The 19319-nt window shown below is 46.9% G+C and overlaps 2 protein-coding genes and 2 long non-coding RNA genes across 12 annotated transcripts; 3 read left to right on the forward strand and 1 right to left on the reverse strand.

Annotated features, from left to right (window-relative positions):
* Positions 1-1024: 1024 nt before the first annotated feature.
* LOC133892386 (glucan endo-1,3-beta-glucosidase 4-like) lies at positions 1025-5251 on the forward strand. Of its 3 annotated transcripts, none has more exons than XM_062333124.1 (6): positions 1025-1314; positions 3104-3229; positions 3506-3607; positions 3988-4341; positions 4699-4726; positions 4873-5251. In XM_062333124.1, the coding sequence occupies exons 2-6, from the start codon at positions 3151-3153 to the stop codon at positions 5072-5074; spliced, it is 765 nt and encodes a 254-aa protein (XP_062189108.1). In that variant the 5' UTR covers positions 1025-1314; positions 3104-3150; the 3' UTR covers positions 5075-5251. The 3 variants fall into 3 exon arrangements, with proteins under 3 accessions (XP_062189108.1, XP_062189109.1, XP_062189110.1); XM_062333125.1 differs by having other exon boundaries at positions 3121-3229; XM_062333126.1 differs by lacking the exon at positions 3104-3229 and having other exon boundaries at positions 1030-1314.
* On the reverse strand, positions 5127-6813 carry LOC133892385 (uncharacterized). 5 transcript variants are annotated; one of them, XM_062333121.1, is made up of 6 exons: positions 6388-6813; positions 6213-6299; positions 6017-6124; positions 5697-5900; positions 5455-5618; positions 5127-5355 (listed from the first exon to the last, which is right to left on the reverse strand). In XM_062333121.1, the coding sequence occupies exons 1-5, from the start codon at positions 6670-6672 to the stop codon at positions 5457-5459; spliced, it is 846 nt and encodes a 281-aa protein (XP_062189105.1). In that variant the 5' UTR covers positions 6673-6813; the 3' UTR covers positions 5127-5355; positions 5455-5456. The 5 variants fall into 5 exon arrangements, with proteins under 5 accessions (XP_062189105.1, XP_062189104.1, XP_062189103.1 ...); XM_062333120.1 differs by having other exon boundaries at positions 5127-5361; XM_062333119.1 differs by having other exon boundaries at positions 5451-5618.
* A 5800-nt stretch (positions 6814-12613) lies between these two features.
* Positions 12614-13989, forward strand: LOC133893414 (uncharacterized). 2 transcript variants are annotated; one of them, XR_009904492.1, is made up of 4 exons: positions 12614-12734; positions 12864-13192; positions 13263-13323; positions 13769-13989. It is a non-coding gene; the product is annotated as an uncharacterized LOC133893414 (long non-coding RNA). The 2 variants fall into 2 exon arrangements; XR_009904491.1 differs by having other exon boundaries at positions 12614-13192.
* Positions 13990-14148: 159 nt separating this feature from the next.
* On the forward strand, positions 14149-15583 carry LOC133893423 (uncharacterized). Of its 2 annotated transcripts, XR_009904504.1 has the most exons (4): positions 14149-14209; positions 14406-14751; positions 14959-15063; positions 15169-15583. It is a non-coding gene; the product is annotated as an uncharacterized LOC133893423 (long non-coding RNA). The 2 variants fall into 2 exon arrangements; XR_009904503.1 differs by having other exon boundaries at positions 14185-14751.
* Positions 15584-19319: the final 3736 nt, after the last annotated feature.

Genomic DNA, 19319 nt, shown 5'->3' on the forward strand with positions numbered 1-19319 from the left:
TAAACACTTTAAGTATTTTGGTGGCTTGGATGTCTTCTTAAGTGTGTATGAGCTTAGAACACCGGATTCGACTGGCCGAAGATGAGCAAGCTCGCGATTTGCCGCGATGGCAGAGCAGCCTGAGGGGGAGGAGAGGAAAGGGGGGAGCGGGCTTCGGGGGAGAGAAAGGAGCACGGTCGCGGTGCCCCAGCTTCGGAGCCGCCGCTAACCACCGCCAACGGCATCTTCACCGATGGCAGCGGCCGGATCTAGCTCTTCGCTGGGGGGCTAGGTGGTGAGAGGAGTTCGCCCTCCCTCCCCCTGAGTCGCCATACGGGCGACGCGCGATCAATCGCTTTTTCATCTCCAGACCAAAAAGTTTATCATCTTTTCTGAAACTCATTATCCTTTGTAAATTCAAAGTGGATAATATACATGCAAAAATGGACGAAAAGGTAAATGCAAAGACGAATGTGCATCATCTTTTTGGTGACTATTAATGATACCTTACAATTTTTTAAATTTAATTAAACTTCACCTAAAGATGCTTGTTCGTCATGGGAAAAAAATGGTGGAAAAGTGACGTGAAATAAAAAGGGCAGGCTGATTGATCATTGGTAATATCATCATCAAAAGGCTTAGCATGCACGTCATCCACTTCCTGTGGTCAGTGACCAAACACCCATAACAAAACTGATCACCCATCAGTGATCAGTTTGCTGTTCTCGTCCTCAGCCTCACCCTTTCTGCCTGTTCTGTCCTGTCGCTGACCCCCACTCCAGAAACCTGCTGATTTCCCGTTCTTGTGGTGCAATAAAAAAATAATCCTATAAAATATAGTCATATATATATTTGCAGTTTAGATCGAATTTATAGCATGATATATAGTAACTTTTTTTTCCTCATACATGATTTTTTTTATTTCGCTATAAGTTTTATAATAATTTTTGTTATCCCTATATCATATTATAAATTAGATTCAGATTGCAGATACATGAGATCAGATTTTATATAATTATTTTCTATGTAATACTGCCCTGTGCTCCTCGCTCTCTTTCGTTCCCCACGCCGTGTCTTGGCAGCATTAACTCGGATTATTCCTTCTCGGCTGTCACTGTAGCAAATGTAACTCCCTAATTATTCCTCTCCATATGTACTTAGTGTCGACAAAAGGCAAGGCGAAGGTCACAGATACAGCTTTCCTTCCTGGGCTCTGCTTCTGCTCGCGTCCTGCAAACAGAGGGCTTAGGTTGGAGTGTTCGAGCTTCCATCCGCAATAAGGAATCGGTGCTGTTCTGTTCTTGGCAGTTGGGATCAGCCAGCAGCTTGGTCAAGGTATGGTCCTTCTGAATTCCGTCCTCTTGTGGGAATTCTGGTGTTTCTTCTCCTTATGGATTTTCGTTACTCCTGCTGAATCCTGTCTATTTCGCCTTTTGATCATGTATGTTTTCTTTGGATTAGATTTCTGTGTTCTTGATATGTTGAGCGTATTGTTGGTGCCATTATTCTTCTTTTTTCAGATTTCTTTTCCAGTCAGTCTCTTTTCAGATCCTTAGTTTTCTTCTGCTGAATTCAGGTAGCTGCCACTTTCCCCTGAAATTCACGAACTCGACTGAATTTAATCTTCCCGCCCCTTTGTTTCTCATTTAGATTTCAGTCCACAACTGCAGAAATTTAAAGTTCTTTGATCACTTTTGTTGTTCACTATATTAGGTTTGAAAAACTACATATTGTATATTTGAACTGTGACATTCAATCATATTTCTGCTCTTGCAAGAGCTGATGGTAGGTTGATGCCTGTTCATCGGTTGATCCTTATTCATTAGAGATATGTTCTGTTTATCAGAAAATTTTGCATCTCGTTTTCAAATTCTATCAAGATTATCGGCACAAGGATTAAACAGCACAAATAGTAGGTAAGTTCATCCGGATAGTATCATGTCAGTTGAGCGTTAGCTCAGATGGTTGAGCCTGAATGGAGTTAGGAGCTAACCGGTCAGAATTCGAACCCTGATTCTTAGGTCATCTCATAAGGCTGAGACGTATTCTATTCTTCATGCTCTATATAAAAAATAGGATTAGAAATTTGGAGTCCGACTGTGACGCACGTATTTCACTATCTTCGCTTTCCGAGAGACGTCTCTTGTTGGACTTCTGCTGCATTATGGTGGGAATATGCAACTCGCTGCAAAATGTTTGAAGGGATAAACTAATACAGTAACACAAATTGAATCTTTATAATTCTCACATTGTCTATGCTACCCGTCTGAAGTTTGGTGCACTGCAATCCAAAGAAGAAGCAAAAAAAGAAAAAAACACACACACACACACAGCATTCAGAAATCTTCACCCTACACCCCAAAATAGCACTAGAGTACTTTTCTAGCCGGCCAAATTGGAAATTTAGATAACATATTGTGGCGTATTTGAAAAAATAGACAACAGATGAGCGTATTTGTAAATTTAGCACATGTATTCGGAACCTCAAAATCCAAAATCTTATTTTCGGTTACTGAAATATCGAAAAAACGTCGGCCCCATAGTTTTCGGAAACTGAGGTGCCGAATACGGTGCACAGTGCCGTATTCGGCATCTCAGTTTTTGAAAGCCACCCACGGCAGTCTCCACCTGAGGATTCTCTCTGGTGCAGCTGTCATCCCGCCCTTACATATTCACGCGCGTTTCCAAAAAGAAAGCAAGCCGGAGAGGAAATATCAAACATGACACGACGTGGGTGACTTTCGGAAACTGAGGTGCCGAATACGGCACTATGCACCATATTCGGCACCTCAGTTGCCGAATACAGAGAGTTTTCGGCAACTGAGGTGCCGAATACGGTGCACAGTGCAGTATTCGGTACCTCAGTTTCCGAAAACTGTGGGGCCGATGTTTTTTCGGTATTTTAGTAACCGAAAACAAGATTTTGGATTTTGAGGTTCCGAATATATGTGCTAAATTTACAAATATGGTTATCTGTTATCTATTTTTGCAAATACGCTGCAGTATGTTGTCTAAATTTCCAATTTTGCCTTTCTAGCCAAGTAATATAATACAAAAAGACATTTTAAAAGTGATTAGGCTTGAACTCGAATTATCGAATTGTTTGCAAGTACTATCATTGCAGGAGCTACTTGTTTGCAGAGTTACTTGCCCTGACGGTGCTCACGTATAATGGGATGTTTAGAGAAGATGTTTATGAAAAAAATCGGTTTTTTTCCTCAGCCACATTGGCATTTAGACGAAGGGCAAGGTGTGTACTGAAGCGCTGTTGCTTATATTATACTAACAAAATAATTAACCATATTTAAATACATGTAGTCTTTATTTGTATTGAAAATTACAATTTTTATTTAGGTGTTTAACATTCCCATTTCTTAAACATCTGGCTATAAGCAGTAGCATAGTTACGCCCTTTTGTGAACTGATGTCCTTAGCCATAATTACAATTTTCACTCACCTGATGTCCTTCTTTTGTGAACTGATCACTCACCTGATGTCTGCACTCGTCACATCGTTGTCGTGGCAGGTTGGAGGAAACTGTCGCTTGGACTCCGGAACAGCAAAATGCTGGACAAAAGATTGCAGGGATGCCTGCTCCTGCTCGTCTTTCTTGTCACAAACGCATCAGGTACGTGTAATGTAGCTTTCGCTTCAGCAGTCGCATCCCGTTTTTTCTCACTTTCTTTCTCTCATTATTGAGATTCCTAAGGTCACTGAAAAATCACCATAAAAGTGGAGCAACTGCTGTTGTTGTGGATAGTTTCAAGCTGCAAAATATCTACATATAGGAACCTTGGGATTGCTTCCCATCACTTTCGTGTCCTGTCTCTCTGAAATCACTACCGCACTGTGTGTGTAGAGCTACCTTTTTTAATACTTTGAACCTAAAGAATGTGCCAGCAATAGTTTTACATGTCTGTGAACTAGAAGAACACAATTACTTGGCTCCGATGTTTTGTGCAAGCTCACTGTCCCCCCAGTTTCATGACACGAATTCACAATGTGCAGGGAGCCCTCCTGAAACCATCGTCGATTCAGAGCAAGCTCAGGCGCCGACCTTGTCGGACTCAGAGGAGCTCGGCCTCGAAGGCAAGAGGCGGTCGCTGGCGACGGGGAGCAGCGGCGTGTTCTGCGTGGCGCTGCAGGGCGCGGACCCGACGGCGCTGCAGGCGGGGCTGAACTGGGCGTGCGGCCAGGGGCACGCGGACTGCACGGCGATCCAGCCCGGCGGGCCGTGCTACAAGCCGAACAACCTGCCGGCGCTGGCGTCCTACGCCTACAACGACTACTACCAAAAGAACGCCAACACCGGCGCCACCTGCAGCTTCAACGGCACCGCCACGACCACCACCACTGACCCCAGTAAGCAGCCACGTTCTTGTATTCTATTTCATGTCTCTCTGAAATGTTTCTTGCAAAATATATTGATAGCTCTATGTAATTTTTGCTAAACCTCTACTTTATGTTTGTATTTATGTGCTATCGTGTGACGGAATCCACAACATAGCAAAAGCTTTGTAATAATATCCGACCAAATGCATTGCATTGCAAAATGCAGAGGCTGGGAACCATTTCATATGCTTAATGAAATACATCACTTATTCAAAAAAAAATGTAATTTTTGCTTGCCACGTTACATTCTAATCTTTTTCAGACTACTGAAATCTACACATCGTTCACAAATTCTAATCTTTTCATGTGGATTTTTTTTATATTCAGGTTCGGGGCAGTGCGTCTTCTCGGGAAGGTGAGCATGTTCACCTTGTCAACGTGCAAAATATTTCTTCAAAACTTCAGAATGCAATGCAGCAGCATGGCATACATGCCCATATGCCATCCTCTGGCAAAATGGCCATCTGATCAAACACGTAACACTTTCTCTTCGCATAACAGCTCCGCGGCAGGAGGCACCACGCCGACGGCGAACGCCCCCAGCGGCCTCGCCCCGCCCTCGTCGTTCACGCCGGGAACGGGCGGCTCGGCCTTCGGCCCCACCGGCAATCTTATTCCTCTGAACAGCGTGGAGAGCGTCCCGTCCGGCGCCCGCCGCGCGCTCTGCGTGCTGCTGCTGGCGTTGCTGCTCTTCTTCTTTTGATCAGCGCCTGGTGTATATTATATTGGAACATGGGACAGGGATTGCTAGAGTGTTACAGAATACAGATACATGTTTTATTCTTGAGTAGAAGGTCACTTGTGTGAGTGTACATGTCAGAGTCGCATTGGATATGTTGGGAGATTACATAATGCTACACAGATCGATCATTTGCGGACTCCTCCATGTTTCCCGTGTATCTTGGTTTCAGATTTGTCGACGATAGAAACCAGATGTAGATGAATCTCGCTACACATAAAGTGAATCTCCATGCACAAGAGAAGCTGCACCTAGAACCGGACTAGGATCGTCAGCGATCAAATTTTGTCCAGACAAAAAACCTTCAGCTTGCATTCGAGAAGAAGAAGAAAACTTCAACCTGCCTTCAGGCTTCGTCTCTGTCTGATGTCTTCGCATCCACCATTGGCGTCGCTCTGGACGCTACTGCCTTCTCCCGGCGAAACCTCTGGAAATCGGCGACAATGCCGCCGTCCACGTCCCGCTTCATCTTCTCGGCCAGCCTCGACAGAACCTGCATATGCTCCAGCTTTTTAAAAAAAAAACCGAAAATTTTAAGCCTGACGAGAGCTGGAATCTGAAACGAGCGGGGCTAAGGTAATCTTACCGATTCGGCGACGCCTCGCAGGGCGCCCTCCGGCACGAGGCGCAGGGGCGGCGCCAGGACACAGGTGATGGCGATGTCAAGGTGGCCCCTCATCCGGGACGCGCGGCGGCCGCTGCTCCGGTCCGCGTACAGAGAGCCGCGCACGCCGAGGTCGAAGCTCGAGGGCATGTAGCCGCTGTCCAGCCCCCTCAGCTCCCACTCCGTCTGCAGAAGGACACGACACAGCCAAACAACACACACGCAGCACGCGCGTTTCGGTCACCACTCGATCGATCTTGGTAGTAGGTACACGTATGCAAGAACTGGTAGGTGATACGCACGACTCGGAGCTCGAGCACGCCGCCGCGGTGCCGCAGCTGCATGACGACGACGGGGCGCACGGTGAGGAGGAGGAACTGCAGCGGCAGCATCTGGATCCGCCACTCCCCCTGCAGAGTTCACTATTCGATCACTAATGAATCGACTCGCCGAGCGAACCGAAGAAATGGACGGAGCGCGCGAGCTCGAGGTGGTTACATCGCTGAGCCGCTGGCTCCTGCTCTCGTCGGGGAACATGGCGCGGAACACGCGCGCGGGGTCCTGGAGGTACTCGTCGAAGGAGATCTGCACGCACGCATACGATTCGGACCATTTTCTCGCATCAATCCATCATCCATGGCTTTGCAGATCTGTGGACAGGTAACTAGCTTACCCCGGGGGGTTCGTAGAGTGGCATGTCGGTGGAGATGCTCGCGGCGTAGGTCACGGCGTCCGGCGAGGACGACGACGGCCGCGCCTCGGCCGCGCCGGCCCTGGTCCTCACGGCGCGCCGCGGTGGCGGTGGCTTCCCCGTCCACGCTTTCGGCCCACTAGCAACTCCAGCTCTTGTGCTAACTATCGTTCGGGTAGCTGGACGACCACTGCTGCGATTCGCGCTCGTTGCAACCAGCGGAGCGCATAGGCGGTGACCGTGAGCTGAATTTGCAGCGGCGGCCATGACCGACCGTACGTAAGCTAGCTAGCACTCAGAAACGGAGTGGAGGCTGGCGGTCACGCGCTGCAGTGCGGCACTTTCCCCATGTGACGGGTAGCGACACGCCGCCGCCGAGAAACGCTGGCCTCACATGCGTTTGGCAGCGCGGCTCAACGTGTCGGGTGATGAAAGCGACCCTTGCATTATCGAAGCCGTACTTAAGGTTTGCACCGTCAATCATGTTGATCGGCCGTCTAAAGAGTCCTTTACCGATTCGTTGATCAGAATTTTCTCTCTTACCGATCATTGATCTTTGTTTCTTCATAGTTTTTTTTTTATCTAAGATCGCCGCCCGTCAATCTCGTACGCCTCTACCCCGACCTCGGCACGACTCCACCGGTCGGCTCCTCCAGTCGTGCGGCATGGCGATAGAACGCGCGGGTGCACGTACCCGTTCGACGCGCCGCCGCCCGGCTGCCTCCCCCGCACGCGTCGTCAACGCCTGTCTCCACGTCCGACCACGCGCACGGATCGCGCTACACCATCTCCACACGTCTCCACGTCGGCTGCTCCGCTCCGTGCGCCATGCACCGCCCGTTGCTGCTTCGTGCGCCACGCACCGGGACATCGCCGGTCTCCAGTCTCCACCAAGCCTGCATCGACACTCGCCTCCCACCCGTTTGCACGCCTACCAACCGCGTCGTCCGTCCGGCCACGCGCCCGCCGACAACACGCGTCCTGCCTCCACGCGCTGGTTCCGGACCGCGCCGATCCGTGCTGCATCTGTTCGGTTCCATCGACGTCGCCACGTCGCCCAGCTGCATCGCCACGTCGCCGACCACGCGCTGCATTTGGTTCATCATGCGCACACCTCCAACCACACGCGCCTGCATCTCCACGCCTCCGTCCGTCCGTCTCCCGCGCGCCATCCGTCGGTCCGCCTCGACATCACGTGCTCGTCCGTCAAAACATGGAGGGATCCCCGTCTCCCGCTGTCTCCATGCACGGGATGGCACCGCCTGTCCCGCGTGTCCCCATGTGTATGGGCTCGCACCGCCGTCTCCACGCGCTTGTCACCATCTCCGTCCTCGACCAGCGCCCTTGACTACGGCCATCCGCGATCAGGGCTGGGTGTGCGACGCTCTAGAGGACGCCCTCATACGTCGCTGTTACGCCACTTCGTCCGCATGACTCTTCACGCCGGATCGCCATTGTCACCATCAGTCGGGACGTCTCCACAACGACCACCTTACGCACCATCTGTCTGATCAGCTAACCGCGTGCGGTTCGTCTCGGCCGATCAGCATCGCTCCCGTCCTCCTCAAGTACACGTGTCTTTCTATCAAGAATCAGAGCTGCTACTGCGTCGCCTTCGGGCTACAGTGTTATCGCCCATAGTTCGTGCCTCCACAGCGCCACCGCCCCCTACTAAGCGCGGTCCGACTGAACGGAGGATCCTGCTGTCGCCCTATATTACTATCCCCGCGCGCAATGACACTCCGGCTGATCAACACCGCCTCTCTCAGCGCGTCATCTCCTTAGTCGTCGGCGCACTGGTCTTCATTATGTTCTTCGGGTGTTCTTCATCGACTTCTTCGAGCACCGCCACCACGCTCTCCCGAACACCGGCGTCACCGCTTCAGGCCACCGGTTCCGCCTCCCTCTACCGCCTTTGTTCAGCACAATCTCGTCACCAACATCGCAGTCTCCTCCTCGACCTCTTAGTCTACTCTGGCATCTGCAGGCTGCATCAGCACCTTCTCCTCCTCGCTGCTCTATGCACCGCTACTGTTCAGTCCTTCTCTGCTGGCCCCTCAGACACTGGTGCATGGTTGGGCTCCCTACCTTCGTACGTCTGGTACTGGCAACACTGATGCATGCCTTCGTCCTCGATGTGTTCCTGGGCTTAGCAAACTCGATGCACACCTCGTCATCGATGGCCTCGACTATGTCGACTTTGGCATCGACCTCTTCCTCGATGACTGCCTGGTCCGCATCACCTTCTTCTTCCCTCGGGATATAAGAAGGGGTGGGTGCCCCGGAGAAGAAGGAGAGGACAAGTGCTTAGGAAGCTGGGCAAGCCGGACAAGTTCTGGAAGTCGACCAAGTCTCACGAGTTGAAGAATACCGAGACAAGCCAACGAAGAACAAGACACACGAAGCTCTAGACTTAGACAAAAATCCTTGTAATGCAAGAGATCCTCAGAGAGGCATTTTCAGAGTATTTATAGCATTCACACAGGAGTAGGGTATTACGCTCCGTGCGACCCGAACCTGTCTAAAATTCCCTGAGCATTTATTCCCACTAGCATCCGATCATCCATCCCACCTGCATCCCATTTACTCTCATTTATTTCACGTACGAGGTAGATTCAGAATCATCCCCCTGGCCGAATATCAAAGGGGTCCCTCCGGATCCCCGCTTGTGGAGTTCATCCTCCGACAGTCACCATGGCGCCTCTTGCACCTGTGGCTTCATATGTAGCTCCCTCGACCACGGTAACCCTGACTATGGCTATGTCGACCACAGCTATCTTATGCACAGCATCCTCGACCATGGCTACTCGTCTCGCTCTCGGCTACCTCGATTTTGGCACAAAAGGCTACCATTTGCATGAGCAACTCGTCGGTTTCTCCAGTCACAACATCTGCATCGCGTTGTTCCGATTATTGGGGATGTCATTCGTCTTCTTCTCTAGTCTCATCGTCTGCGACGCTCGCGCTGTGACTGCAGGGGGGTGTTGTAGTATATTTAGGAATCTCCAGATATGGTAGTTTATGATTGATTGTAATCCCATGATACCTGCCTTATCTCTAGGAGAGGTTTCTTGCCCTCTCAAATCTCTGTACTCTATATATTCCGCTTTCGATGTTCAATACAATTCAATTGATCATATTAATCAATCATCATACTCTTTCAGATCCCACCATGTGAAAAACAAATTCAAATTAGATATTATGTTCCCTTTGAAATTTCTGAAATTTCAAATTAGATATTGTGCTGCAGGTGAACGGGACATGTGGGGGAATTCTGGTTGCATGGTGGGGGAGCGTGTGCTCTGCGGTCTCCTCTCGGGTCGACTCTTACTCTGTGTCGGTACAATTTTCAGGCGTCAATGGACATTATTGGTGGCTTACGAGCGTATATGGGCCACAACTTGACACGAAGAAGATTCTATTCCTTCTAGAGCTGCGGGAAGTGTGGGCTGCTTGCGCGGGACCTTGGGCAATGGCCGGCGACTTCAACATGATCTATAAGTCGTCGGACAAAAACAACGACAATGTTGATCACGCAATGATGGGTCGTTTCTGTAGATTTTTGGATGACACTGAGCTCCATGAGATTACACTCTTGGGAAGACGATTCACATGGTCCAATGAACGCTCCTCGCCGACATTGGTTCACCTTGACCAGGTGTTCTGCACCGCGAAGTGGGAGCAGCTATTCCCAGACTGTCTCCTTCAGAGTTCGGCTGCGGGAATCTCCGACCACTGCCCCCTGATCCTAGGGCTTAAGGACAATTGCGTTGGAAGGCCACGCTTCCATTTTGAGAGCTTTTTGCCTGGGCTTGCTAGCTTTCATGAGGTCGTCATTCGTCTAGCAGATGGCCAGGTTTTTGCACAGGCAAAAGAAGCCTCGGATCCTGCTAAAGCTTGATATTACTAAGGCATTTGATTCCGTCTCTTGGCCTTTCCTGCTTGAGGTGCTAGAGCACCTTGGTTTTGGTCATAGATGGAAGAACATCGTGTGCAACCTTTTGGCATCTTCGTCAACACTTGTTCTCCTCAATGGATGCCTAGGGGAGATGATTATGCACCGCCGAGGGCTTCGGCAGGGTGACCCTTTGTCCCCATTGCTGTTTATTTTGGTCATGGATGTGTTGAACGCTTTGTTTACCAGAGCTGGTCAGGAGGGTCTTCTCCAACCACTGGCGTCCAGAGAGATTGGGCATCGAGTCTTCATGTTTGCGTATGATGTTTTTACTATTCATACACCCTTCGGCCAGTGATATGTCTTTAACCAAGGGCATCTTGCAATCCTTTGGCGTCACGTCGAGGCTCGACACCAACATGCATAAAAGTTCTGTGATTCCAATCCAGTGTCCAGAGGAGAACTTGCATCTAGTCCGAGCTATGCTACCGTGTGAGGTGGTGAGCTTTCCTTGCAAATACCTGGGAGTCCCCTTATCGAGTCACAAGCTGACCAAGGTTGATCTCCAGCCGATCATTGAGAAAATTGATGACAAGCTACCGGGCTGGAAGGCAGAGTTGTTGAACATAGCGGGGAGGTCCATCCTGGTTCGGTCGGTGCTCACGGCAATCCCAAATTATACTCTCTTGGCTTTGGATTTGCCAAAGTGGGTGATTCACGCCATTGACAAGTGGAGATGGACCTTCCTCTGAAAAGGACGTCGCAACGTATAAGGAGGGCATTGTGCAGTTGCTTGGCAGCGGGTTTGTCATCCGCGGGAGCTTGGCGGGCTTGGTATCCACAATTTGGTGTTGCTTGGTTGGTCCTTATGGATGAGATGGCTGTGGTTGCTGAAATCTCAGCCGGACCGCATGGGCGGACCTTGGACTATCGGTGCATGCTAATGCTCGGGCGCTCTTCACGATCTCGGTGGTCACCATGGTGGGAGATGGGAGGGCAACATTATTCTGGTCCGATCACTGGCTACACGGTCACTCGCTGGTGGAATGGGCACCGACGTTGATGCCGTTTGTAGCAAAGCGCGCCTTCCTTAGACGAGTTGTCTCTGATGATCTGCGCGAAAGAGCCTGGGTCTGTGACATACGTGGTGGCCTCTCTGTGCCAGCGTTGGTAGATTACTTGAGGCTATGGGATGCGTTGGAAGGAAGGGTTCTACAGGAGGGGGAACTGGATCAACACTTGTGGATGTCGTAGGCTTCAGGCACGTTCTCAACGCGTTCTGCTTACCATTGGTTCTTCACGGGCGCCATTGGTTTTGAGCTTGCCGTGAGAGTCTGGAAGACCTGGGGCCCCCTTCGTGCCAAATTCTTCATTTGGTTAGCCGCCCTCGACAGATGCTGGATAGCTGATCGCCTTGCGTGTCGAGGACTCCAACACTCACCGAGCTTCCCTTTGTGCGATTCATCACTTGCTCACGCATTGCGTCTTCGCCAGAGAAGTTTGGTATAAGGTGCTCCAGAGAGTTGGCCTGCACGTGTTGGCGCCGGATGGACTCCATGATAGCTTCCAGTCCTGGTGGCAACACGCGCAGCATCAGGCTCCCAAGAATGTTCGCAAGGGTCTTGGTTCTTTGGTGATCCTAGTGGCTTGGTCAATCTAGAAGCTTCGTAATCGTTGTGTGTTTGATGGAATCCGGCCAAGGGTGTCAAGGCTCCTACGAGAGATCTTCGAGGAGGCTTGGCTATGAGGAACAACGGGGGCAGAGGGGTTGCGTTTGTTGTTGCAGTGAGGGCTGGATATAGGGTCGTTCTTTTATGTTTTAGGCGCGCATGTAACAAATAACTAACCCGGCCGCCGGTACGGCTTTGTAATTGATTGGTTCTTGATCTTAATTAAATGACACGCAGCTCTCCTGTGCGTTCAAGAAAAAAAAATCAGAAAAGTTTCCCATTTTATCCTGCTAAATTGATCTTGAATTTTGCATTTCATGTTCCGAATATTCACTAATTTATCATGAAGGACGTATTTTATTCTCCTTTCTTTTTTTATAATTAAGCACATTAATGGGGGGGGGGGGCTTAGAATTATCCTTTCTTTCATTTCCAGCTTCAGCGTTTGAAGAAGTACCCTGGCAACTACCTACAAGCACTAATGGCTATACCTAGAACACTCAGACTGATGTATGTTGCAATACATGAACCTAAATTTTCATTTTTTTTATTGTTAATCATGTAACGAAGAATGCGTTACATCACTGTTCTGTTGTCCTTAAGAAAAATAATATGCAAAACCTTTTGTCAGAATAGACTGCTATATCTGTTTGTATTTATTGGTGTGCTCTGTTACTCAAATGGAACCATGCTATGCAGGTATGTACATAGTTACCAAAGTTACCTATGGAACCATGCTGCAAGTATGAGAGTTGAAAAGTATGGTAAGTACACTCGTGCATGGGATTCTGCTGCACTACTTCAGGCTGTTGTTCTAAGACTAAGCTATGACTTTCCGGAGACTAGTATATACCTCTTGTTTTGTCTTTATATGCTAATGGCTGAACTCACAGGTATTTCGCAAGTTGTAGAAGGTGACTTGGTTTACAAAAAGGGGTGCCCTCTTGGAGAAGCAACTGAAACAGATACTTTAGATGATGATAGCCATACTAATTCACCTGAAACTGAAATATCTTGTAATACACTTCCTGAAGAAGTGATCCAGTCTGTGAAGGTTTTTCATAGACAATCAATATAAAGCATACTTATACAAACGGTGAGCTTGTGCATAATACTACTTTAACGGAAGTCCGAATCATGCACTTCTCTTGTAGATAGCTGATTCTCAAGATCTATTGAAGGCAGTCTACACGTTTGAGGATGTTGTCCTCCCTTTGCCTGGGTGAGGAGTACTTGCTGTATGCTGTACACTTGTGTAATTTGAGTGTTATGCTTACCTTTTCATTGTGCAGTTCAGAAACATTACTTCCTGAGAATGAAGTTGCAGGGATTTACCATTAAATAGCCAAAAAGGTAATTAATATGTATCATGAATTTTACAGTTATTTCAGAAGTTTATTGTGGTATAGAATAAAGGAATATAAAGATGCTGTACAGGCATCTTAGGCTTTTTATCCCCGAAAAGAAATTTGCCAAAAAAATTGGGTGTACACGCATGTTACTCGAAGTATATAGTTGTGCTATACAATTTCTAGTCTGAAAGTTATAGTGAGGAAATAATTTGTTATAACACGAAGTTGGTATGAAGTATATATGAACTTTATCAGGGTTGTTCCATCTGCCATTGGTTAATATAATCTCTTTTTAAGAGAAAGCTGTGAGATTCAGAATTTTTTGACAAACTTGTGGAAAACAAAACTCTTCCGTTCAGATTATGAAGAAGTGATAGAGCTTCACACCTTCAAATGATATCTTCTGTAACGATTATTATAATGTTTTATCTTAATTTTGTGATCAGGATGGCATCAGCCTGATAGAGAGCGTCCACGGGGTCAAGTAAGTTAACTCTGTCCTAAAATATATGTGTTGCTAGCTGACTCCTCTTTTAAACCTATGTATGGTGCCTATGACCATACAGTGACCTCAGAAAGTGGGAATTGGGATTACATCCGAAGGAAAACGGGGGCTTAAATATTATATTTATCCATGCAAATTCCATATGTGGTACCTTGCTTATTGGGCATATAATTTTTCTGGTTCCTTACACAGATATACTTTTAGGCCAGCAGAGCAAAGTTCTTATCTGTCATACATTTTCTTAATATATTCTGTTAATATGCAACCCTGTGTACTGACTATTGTGTTGGATGACACAATTACCATTTGCAAGGGACTTCTCGATTACAAGCATGAATGGAGGTTACCGTTGAGTACTCCAACAGCCTATTGATTGTGAATGGTATGCGCAATACAAACAGATTTTTACTGTTCTGTTCAATCAAATGCTTTGTGTCATGCCTTTTGGTTTTGAGTTTCCTTGAAATTTTGGCTTGCCTATTTATGGTGAATTTAGATGAACAACGTAAGCTGTTTGTACACGGACTCATGTAGGATATTTGGTGCTATTCAGTTAAATTGGTTTTTGACGAATGCAGGGACCTAATGACTTAGACAGATGACAATGCACCTTTAGTAGAAACTGATTTAGATGTTCTATCCAAAACCCAGCAATCAGAAGCAAATGTTCTATCCAAAACCCAGCAATCAGAAGCAAATGAACTGTTATCTGATGGGACTTGCAGTTGCCCATCATGTGATTCTGGGTTGGAAGCTTCATCGGACACCTCTGGACCAACCACTGAAGCTAGCTCAGTAGGAACGAAATCTATTGGCATCTCAGATCTCTTACCAGAGAAGCTGGCTGTGAAATTAGAATTTACTCTACCAGCATCGTCTTATGCTACAATGGCCATCAGAGAGTTGACGAAGACTTCAACTTCGGTATTTCCGGATCTTTCCTTTTATTTGGGTTTAAAATACTTTTAATTGTCTTTGCTACTTCATCTCATCTTTGGTTATTGAATCGAACCATTGCGACATCTCATTCAACGCATTTTTTCGAAGTGCACTCCATTGCTTGAACTCATCCATCATCCTCTCTTGTACATTTGGTTCATAATGTTATGTTTTTTCTTTGGTTGCGTACAGGTTGCTTGCCAGAAAACATTGAACTGCCGAACCTTTTGGTAACACGCATTCTTCATGGAAGCTGATCTCTATTGACTATTGTCATCAGGCATGTATGTCTAGCAGGTCTGTTATATGAATGAAAATGGTCTCACTAATGCAGTAGTAATTTTCTTCTAGGCTTTAGTTTTATGTTACGATTTTTTGACTTTGTTTTGGTGCTTGCGTTAGGAACTTTCAACATCACATTCTGTCATGGATTCTGCAGATTGGAGGATTTCTCTAGTTGCGGATAGCTTGGGTATGACGGATTGAAGCTTCACGTCCAGGTCCGGCATGAAAGCTGAACAAAGTTTCTGAAAGAAGGCTAAGAGCGTCTTCATTAATACATATCAGCTAGCTATAAAGTTGTCTGTATTAGATTTTTGTTTAGTGGAGGAGAGAGCTAAAGAAGAGATGGAAAATGTAGCTTTTAATACGTAGATAGACTACAACGAGGTATTAAAAACAAGACAAAAGTTTCATGGTGTTGGTTAAGAGAAAACATGGGTGAGTGGACTAATTAAAAGTTTATTGTGCTATAGACCAGCTATTGGAGATGTTAGCTATTGCACTGTATATAGCTGAAATGGAACAAATAATAGATAGGAACTAGTTATCCAACCCATGTACACCCCTATTTGGTACTGCACTCGATGTGCATCAGCAATGTCATCGGTCAAGGATTAATCTCCAGCCGCGGCTTGAATAACCATTCTTACGTTTGGCAGTTATGCTTCGACGTTCGACCCCATTGCTTGGCTTGTCTTGCTGAAATCGTCCGAAGTACTATTACAGTATAATATATGATTAGATCGAAATTTAAAGCCGGTGCTTGCTCCGATATGAACGTAAAATATAGTCCGTTCGTGGAGTATGCTTTCTGATAATTATTTGCTTATATACGGCTGTCTTCTAAATTTACTATCCTGAATTCTCCATACGCTAGGCTACCAAATGGTTATGGTAGAATTGGATGATCTCGGTCACCATGTAAAAAAAAAAATCACTCCTCCTTAAAAAATACATTTAATATCTTATTATTTATCTTTTATACATAGACATTTAATGTTTTTCTTCCGTATATTTAAAAACATATTTAATCTTTCATTATTTGTTTTCCATATCCAGACGTATAATATTTATCTTCCATACATTCACTGTCGGATTTTTTCAGAGAGTGTGCCGTCTTCGACACTTCGCCTACAACGTTGACTTTCTGGAGAGGATGTGCCTACGGGATGGATCAGAGTCGGGTGGAGCGAGAACGCATCCGACCCAAAACCCAAAATCCAAAACACTAAACCCAGCCAAGCCCGATATTGATATCGGGAGCAAAAGCACCCCGACCCCGACCCTGGCCCCAGCAGGGGACCCAAGACCTGACACCTCAGTACCTCGCACGGGTCCTCCGCCGTGTTGCACGACCTCGGGCGGTGTCCTCCCCCACCGACGAGCGAGGGCGCAGGATCGAGCGGCGGCTTCCTCTATCGGCGCGTCGCAAGGGAGCAAGATCCGGCAGCTTCCTCCGCCGGTGCGTCGAACGGGGGCGGGATCCAGCGGCCTCCGGAGCTAGCGCGTCGCACGGACACAGGATCCAGTGGCCTCTGTCATTGCCACATCACACGGATCGGGCAAGGCACCGTGGAGGCAGGACCGCTGGAGCGGAGCAGAGGAGGGAGGAGACCTGGAGACAGGAGGCAGAGCAGAGGCAGGAGACGGAGTGGACGAGCGGACAATGAATTTTGCTGCCATTGGCCGCACATGAGCCCCAATGTTAAAATGGGTTGTGGACTATGGGTGGTGACTCCACTGTTGGCCAGGCTTGTTTCTTTCGGGGCACGCCCAGGGGCAAATGCAGTCTCAACCCCAAACCTGATTCGGATCAAGGCCTCGATCCAATGATCCTACGGAGTGAATTCTTCACCCGAACCAACTCCCGCTAGGTCTAAAACCCGCAGAGCTTGACCTGACCCGCTCTGTTGCCACCTTTAGCCTATATAATATATGCAAATCTCTATTTTGTTATGTTATATTATTTTATTTTTTAAAATTACTATATCCTAAATTGATTTTACTGTAGGAGCATGTGTGCAGTTGCTATTAGTCGTAGCATTCGCTAGGCTACACACTTGACCTTCATAGATTGTGGTATATCTCTGAAAAGGAACAAATGCAAAACTCTGGATCATACTAGGAGTACGTATTCAGAGTACGTCCCAAATTGTTCATCATGTACACTGAGATCGAAGTCTTTCTTGATTGATTCGCTGATGCAAATGCATCGCAAATAGCGAAGCTACTTTACCTGATTTTTCGTTTTTCATCGACGTCAGGTTGCAACTTATATGAAAAAAAATCGTTTACTGTTAATCGTACGGTCAGTGACAAAGCACATATGCTTTCCCTGGAGGAAACATCCAAAATTTCCTTAACCTCCCGTCTGTTCCTTTTGCAAGCACCTTTTGCTTTCCAGGAGAATGTCCAAATAAGCTTGTTTAATTGCAGTGGTTTCTGGCTTAACCATTAGCTCGCCTATTTCGAAAAAGAGGCATCCAGCGGTGATTATCCAGCCTTCTATTTCTTATCACGGTAAACTTGGTCCTCGATGTTGAAGTCTTGTACAATATGTATCCATACGATAGTACCAATATACAATACCGGAACTTATCTTGTAAACATCACTACGTAAATTGTTAATCTGGACCAGTATATTAGATAAGCCTGTTGACTATGTTTTACCCTGCAATTCCCCAATTGGTCAATTACCAGAGAAAGAGAGATTGAGCCAATGAATATATCTGTGTTTTTTTTTTCGGAGCATAATGACATGTTGATAAGTATGCTCACGTCATTACAACAAAACACAAGTCAATCAATATCTTTCTCGTCCAACAAAATATCAATATCACTATCAGTGCCCTAGAGATGACAACAAGGAAAAATAAAAAGGGAAAAACGATCGATTAATTTGCAGAGACGGGGTCGACAAAGCCAGAACGAAACCTGGGATCAAATCCTGAAATCCATGTTCGACAGTCCCCTGCCGACCTCTGCTTTTGCCGACTCCTGCCATGAATGGCGGACGGTGATAAGCTCATCGACCTCTCACTGTCAGTGCAGAATCAGAGCACTCGGTGAGATACACGCAGTGTCGTGTCAGGCTGCCCGGTGCCTGGAAAAGCACGCGTCTTTGTTTATTCCGAGCCGTGAGGCGGTGAGCAGAAGCCGGAAAGGGAACGCGACGGCGAGCACGCATGATCGCGTTTGCCCAACCCAATTCGACCCGTGGATTCGGTTCCTACGGGTTCTGTATTTGATAGGTTTGAATTCAGATTTTATTTTTTATTCATGGATCTATCGAATTGGGTATTTAAATTGGATCCGACTTTAGTTTCAATGTTCAACAGTGAATGTCTATCGGATCGCTGAAACAACAAATTACAACCCACTAAACTCAGTCGGCTAGATCTAATCATCTACATCACTCATACTAGATGATCTAGTGAAGAAATTCTCCCCGAGTAATTAAATTTTCGACTGCACCAACCCCATTCCTCCACAACTCCAGCCGCCACCACACCCCTTCACTGCTACCTGCAGCCATGCCGCCACCATCACACTCCCCTGCTGCCAATGCACGCCTACTCCACTGTCACACGCCCCACATGCCTCCTTCCTAGTCACGATAGATCTAGGTTGCTGGTTTGCCACCATTGAGAGAGAAGGGAAGGTTAGACTCGAAAAGCACCTAGCAGGTATGGTTTGGGTGCTAATTTTTGTATATTTATATTTTGGGTTCGAATCAAATTGAGACTAGCAGTTTCGGGTCAAACATAATTTTACTCCACCTAAATTAGATCTGACCTATTACCAGTGCTACCTATGATGTAACATACTAACAGTACAATCGAATAACAAAGCAGACTAACAGTACAATCGAATAACAAATTCAATATATCATCTGTTCAAAATAAAAAATAATCTACAAGATAAAAAATAATCTAACATGTCATCTTGTAGTTATTTTTCTACTTCACCATCTTCTACTGGTTAATTTAAATTTGCTGTAATTTTGGTCAACTTTATTAAAACTCTTTTGCCTATGATTCAAACGGCGGCAGCTTGATGCCAATTTCGTGCGAATATCACCGGTTTTTGTGCGGAAGGCAAGCGAAAACCGCGCCGTTTCGTGCAAAAATCGCCGGTTTTGGACGCACCCGTACTCACTCCTGACTGGTGCGTTGCCAGAGTTGGGCCGCCGGGCCATGCCACGCTGGCACACACCACCAGCCAAGTGGGTGTCGGTTAACGGGTTAAGCAAACGGGTTCGCTCGCTTAAC

Source organism: Phragmites australis, chromosome 15 (assembly GCF_958298935.1).
Source record: "Phragmites australis chromosome 15, lpPhrAust1.1, whole genome shotgun sequence".
In the NCBI taxonomy this organism is placed as follows: Eukaryota; Viridiplantae; Streptophyta; class Magnoliopsida; order Poales; family Poaceae; genus Phragmites; species Phragmites australis.

What these genes read in the sequence shown, in the direction of transcription:
- LOC133892386 (XM_062333124.1), top strand. Translation starts at nt 3,151, where the DNA reads ATGGGATGTTTAGAGAAGATGTTTATGAAAAAAATCGGTTTTTTTCCT. An exon ending in TCTTGTCACAAACGCATCAG is followed by an intron (nt 3,608 to 3,987) that starts GTACGTGTAATG and finishes CACAATGTGCAG; the next exon opens with GGAGCCCTCCTGAAACCATC. An exon ending in CAGTGCGTCTTCTCGGGAAG is followed by an intron (nt 4,727 to 4,872) that starts GTGAGCATGTTC and finishes TTCGCATAACAG; the next exon opens with CTCCGCGGCAGGAGGCACCA.
- LOC133892385 (XM_062333121.1), bottom strand. Translation starts at nt 6,672, where the DNA reads ATGGCCGCCGCTGCAAATTCAGCTCACGGTCACCGCCTATGCGCTCCG. An exon ending in GGAGCCAGCGGCTCAGCGAT is followed by an intron (nt 6,125 to 6,212) that starts GTAACCACCTCG and finishes TGAACTCTGCAG; the next exon opens with GGGGAGTGGCGGATCCAGAT. An exon ending in TGCGAGGCGTCGCCGAATCG is followed by an intron (nt 5,619 to 5,696) that starts GTAAGATTACCT and finishes TTTTTTAAAAAG; the next exon opens with CTGGAGCATATGCAGGTTCT.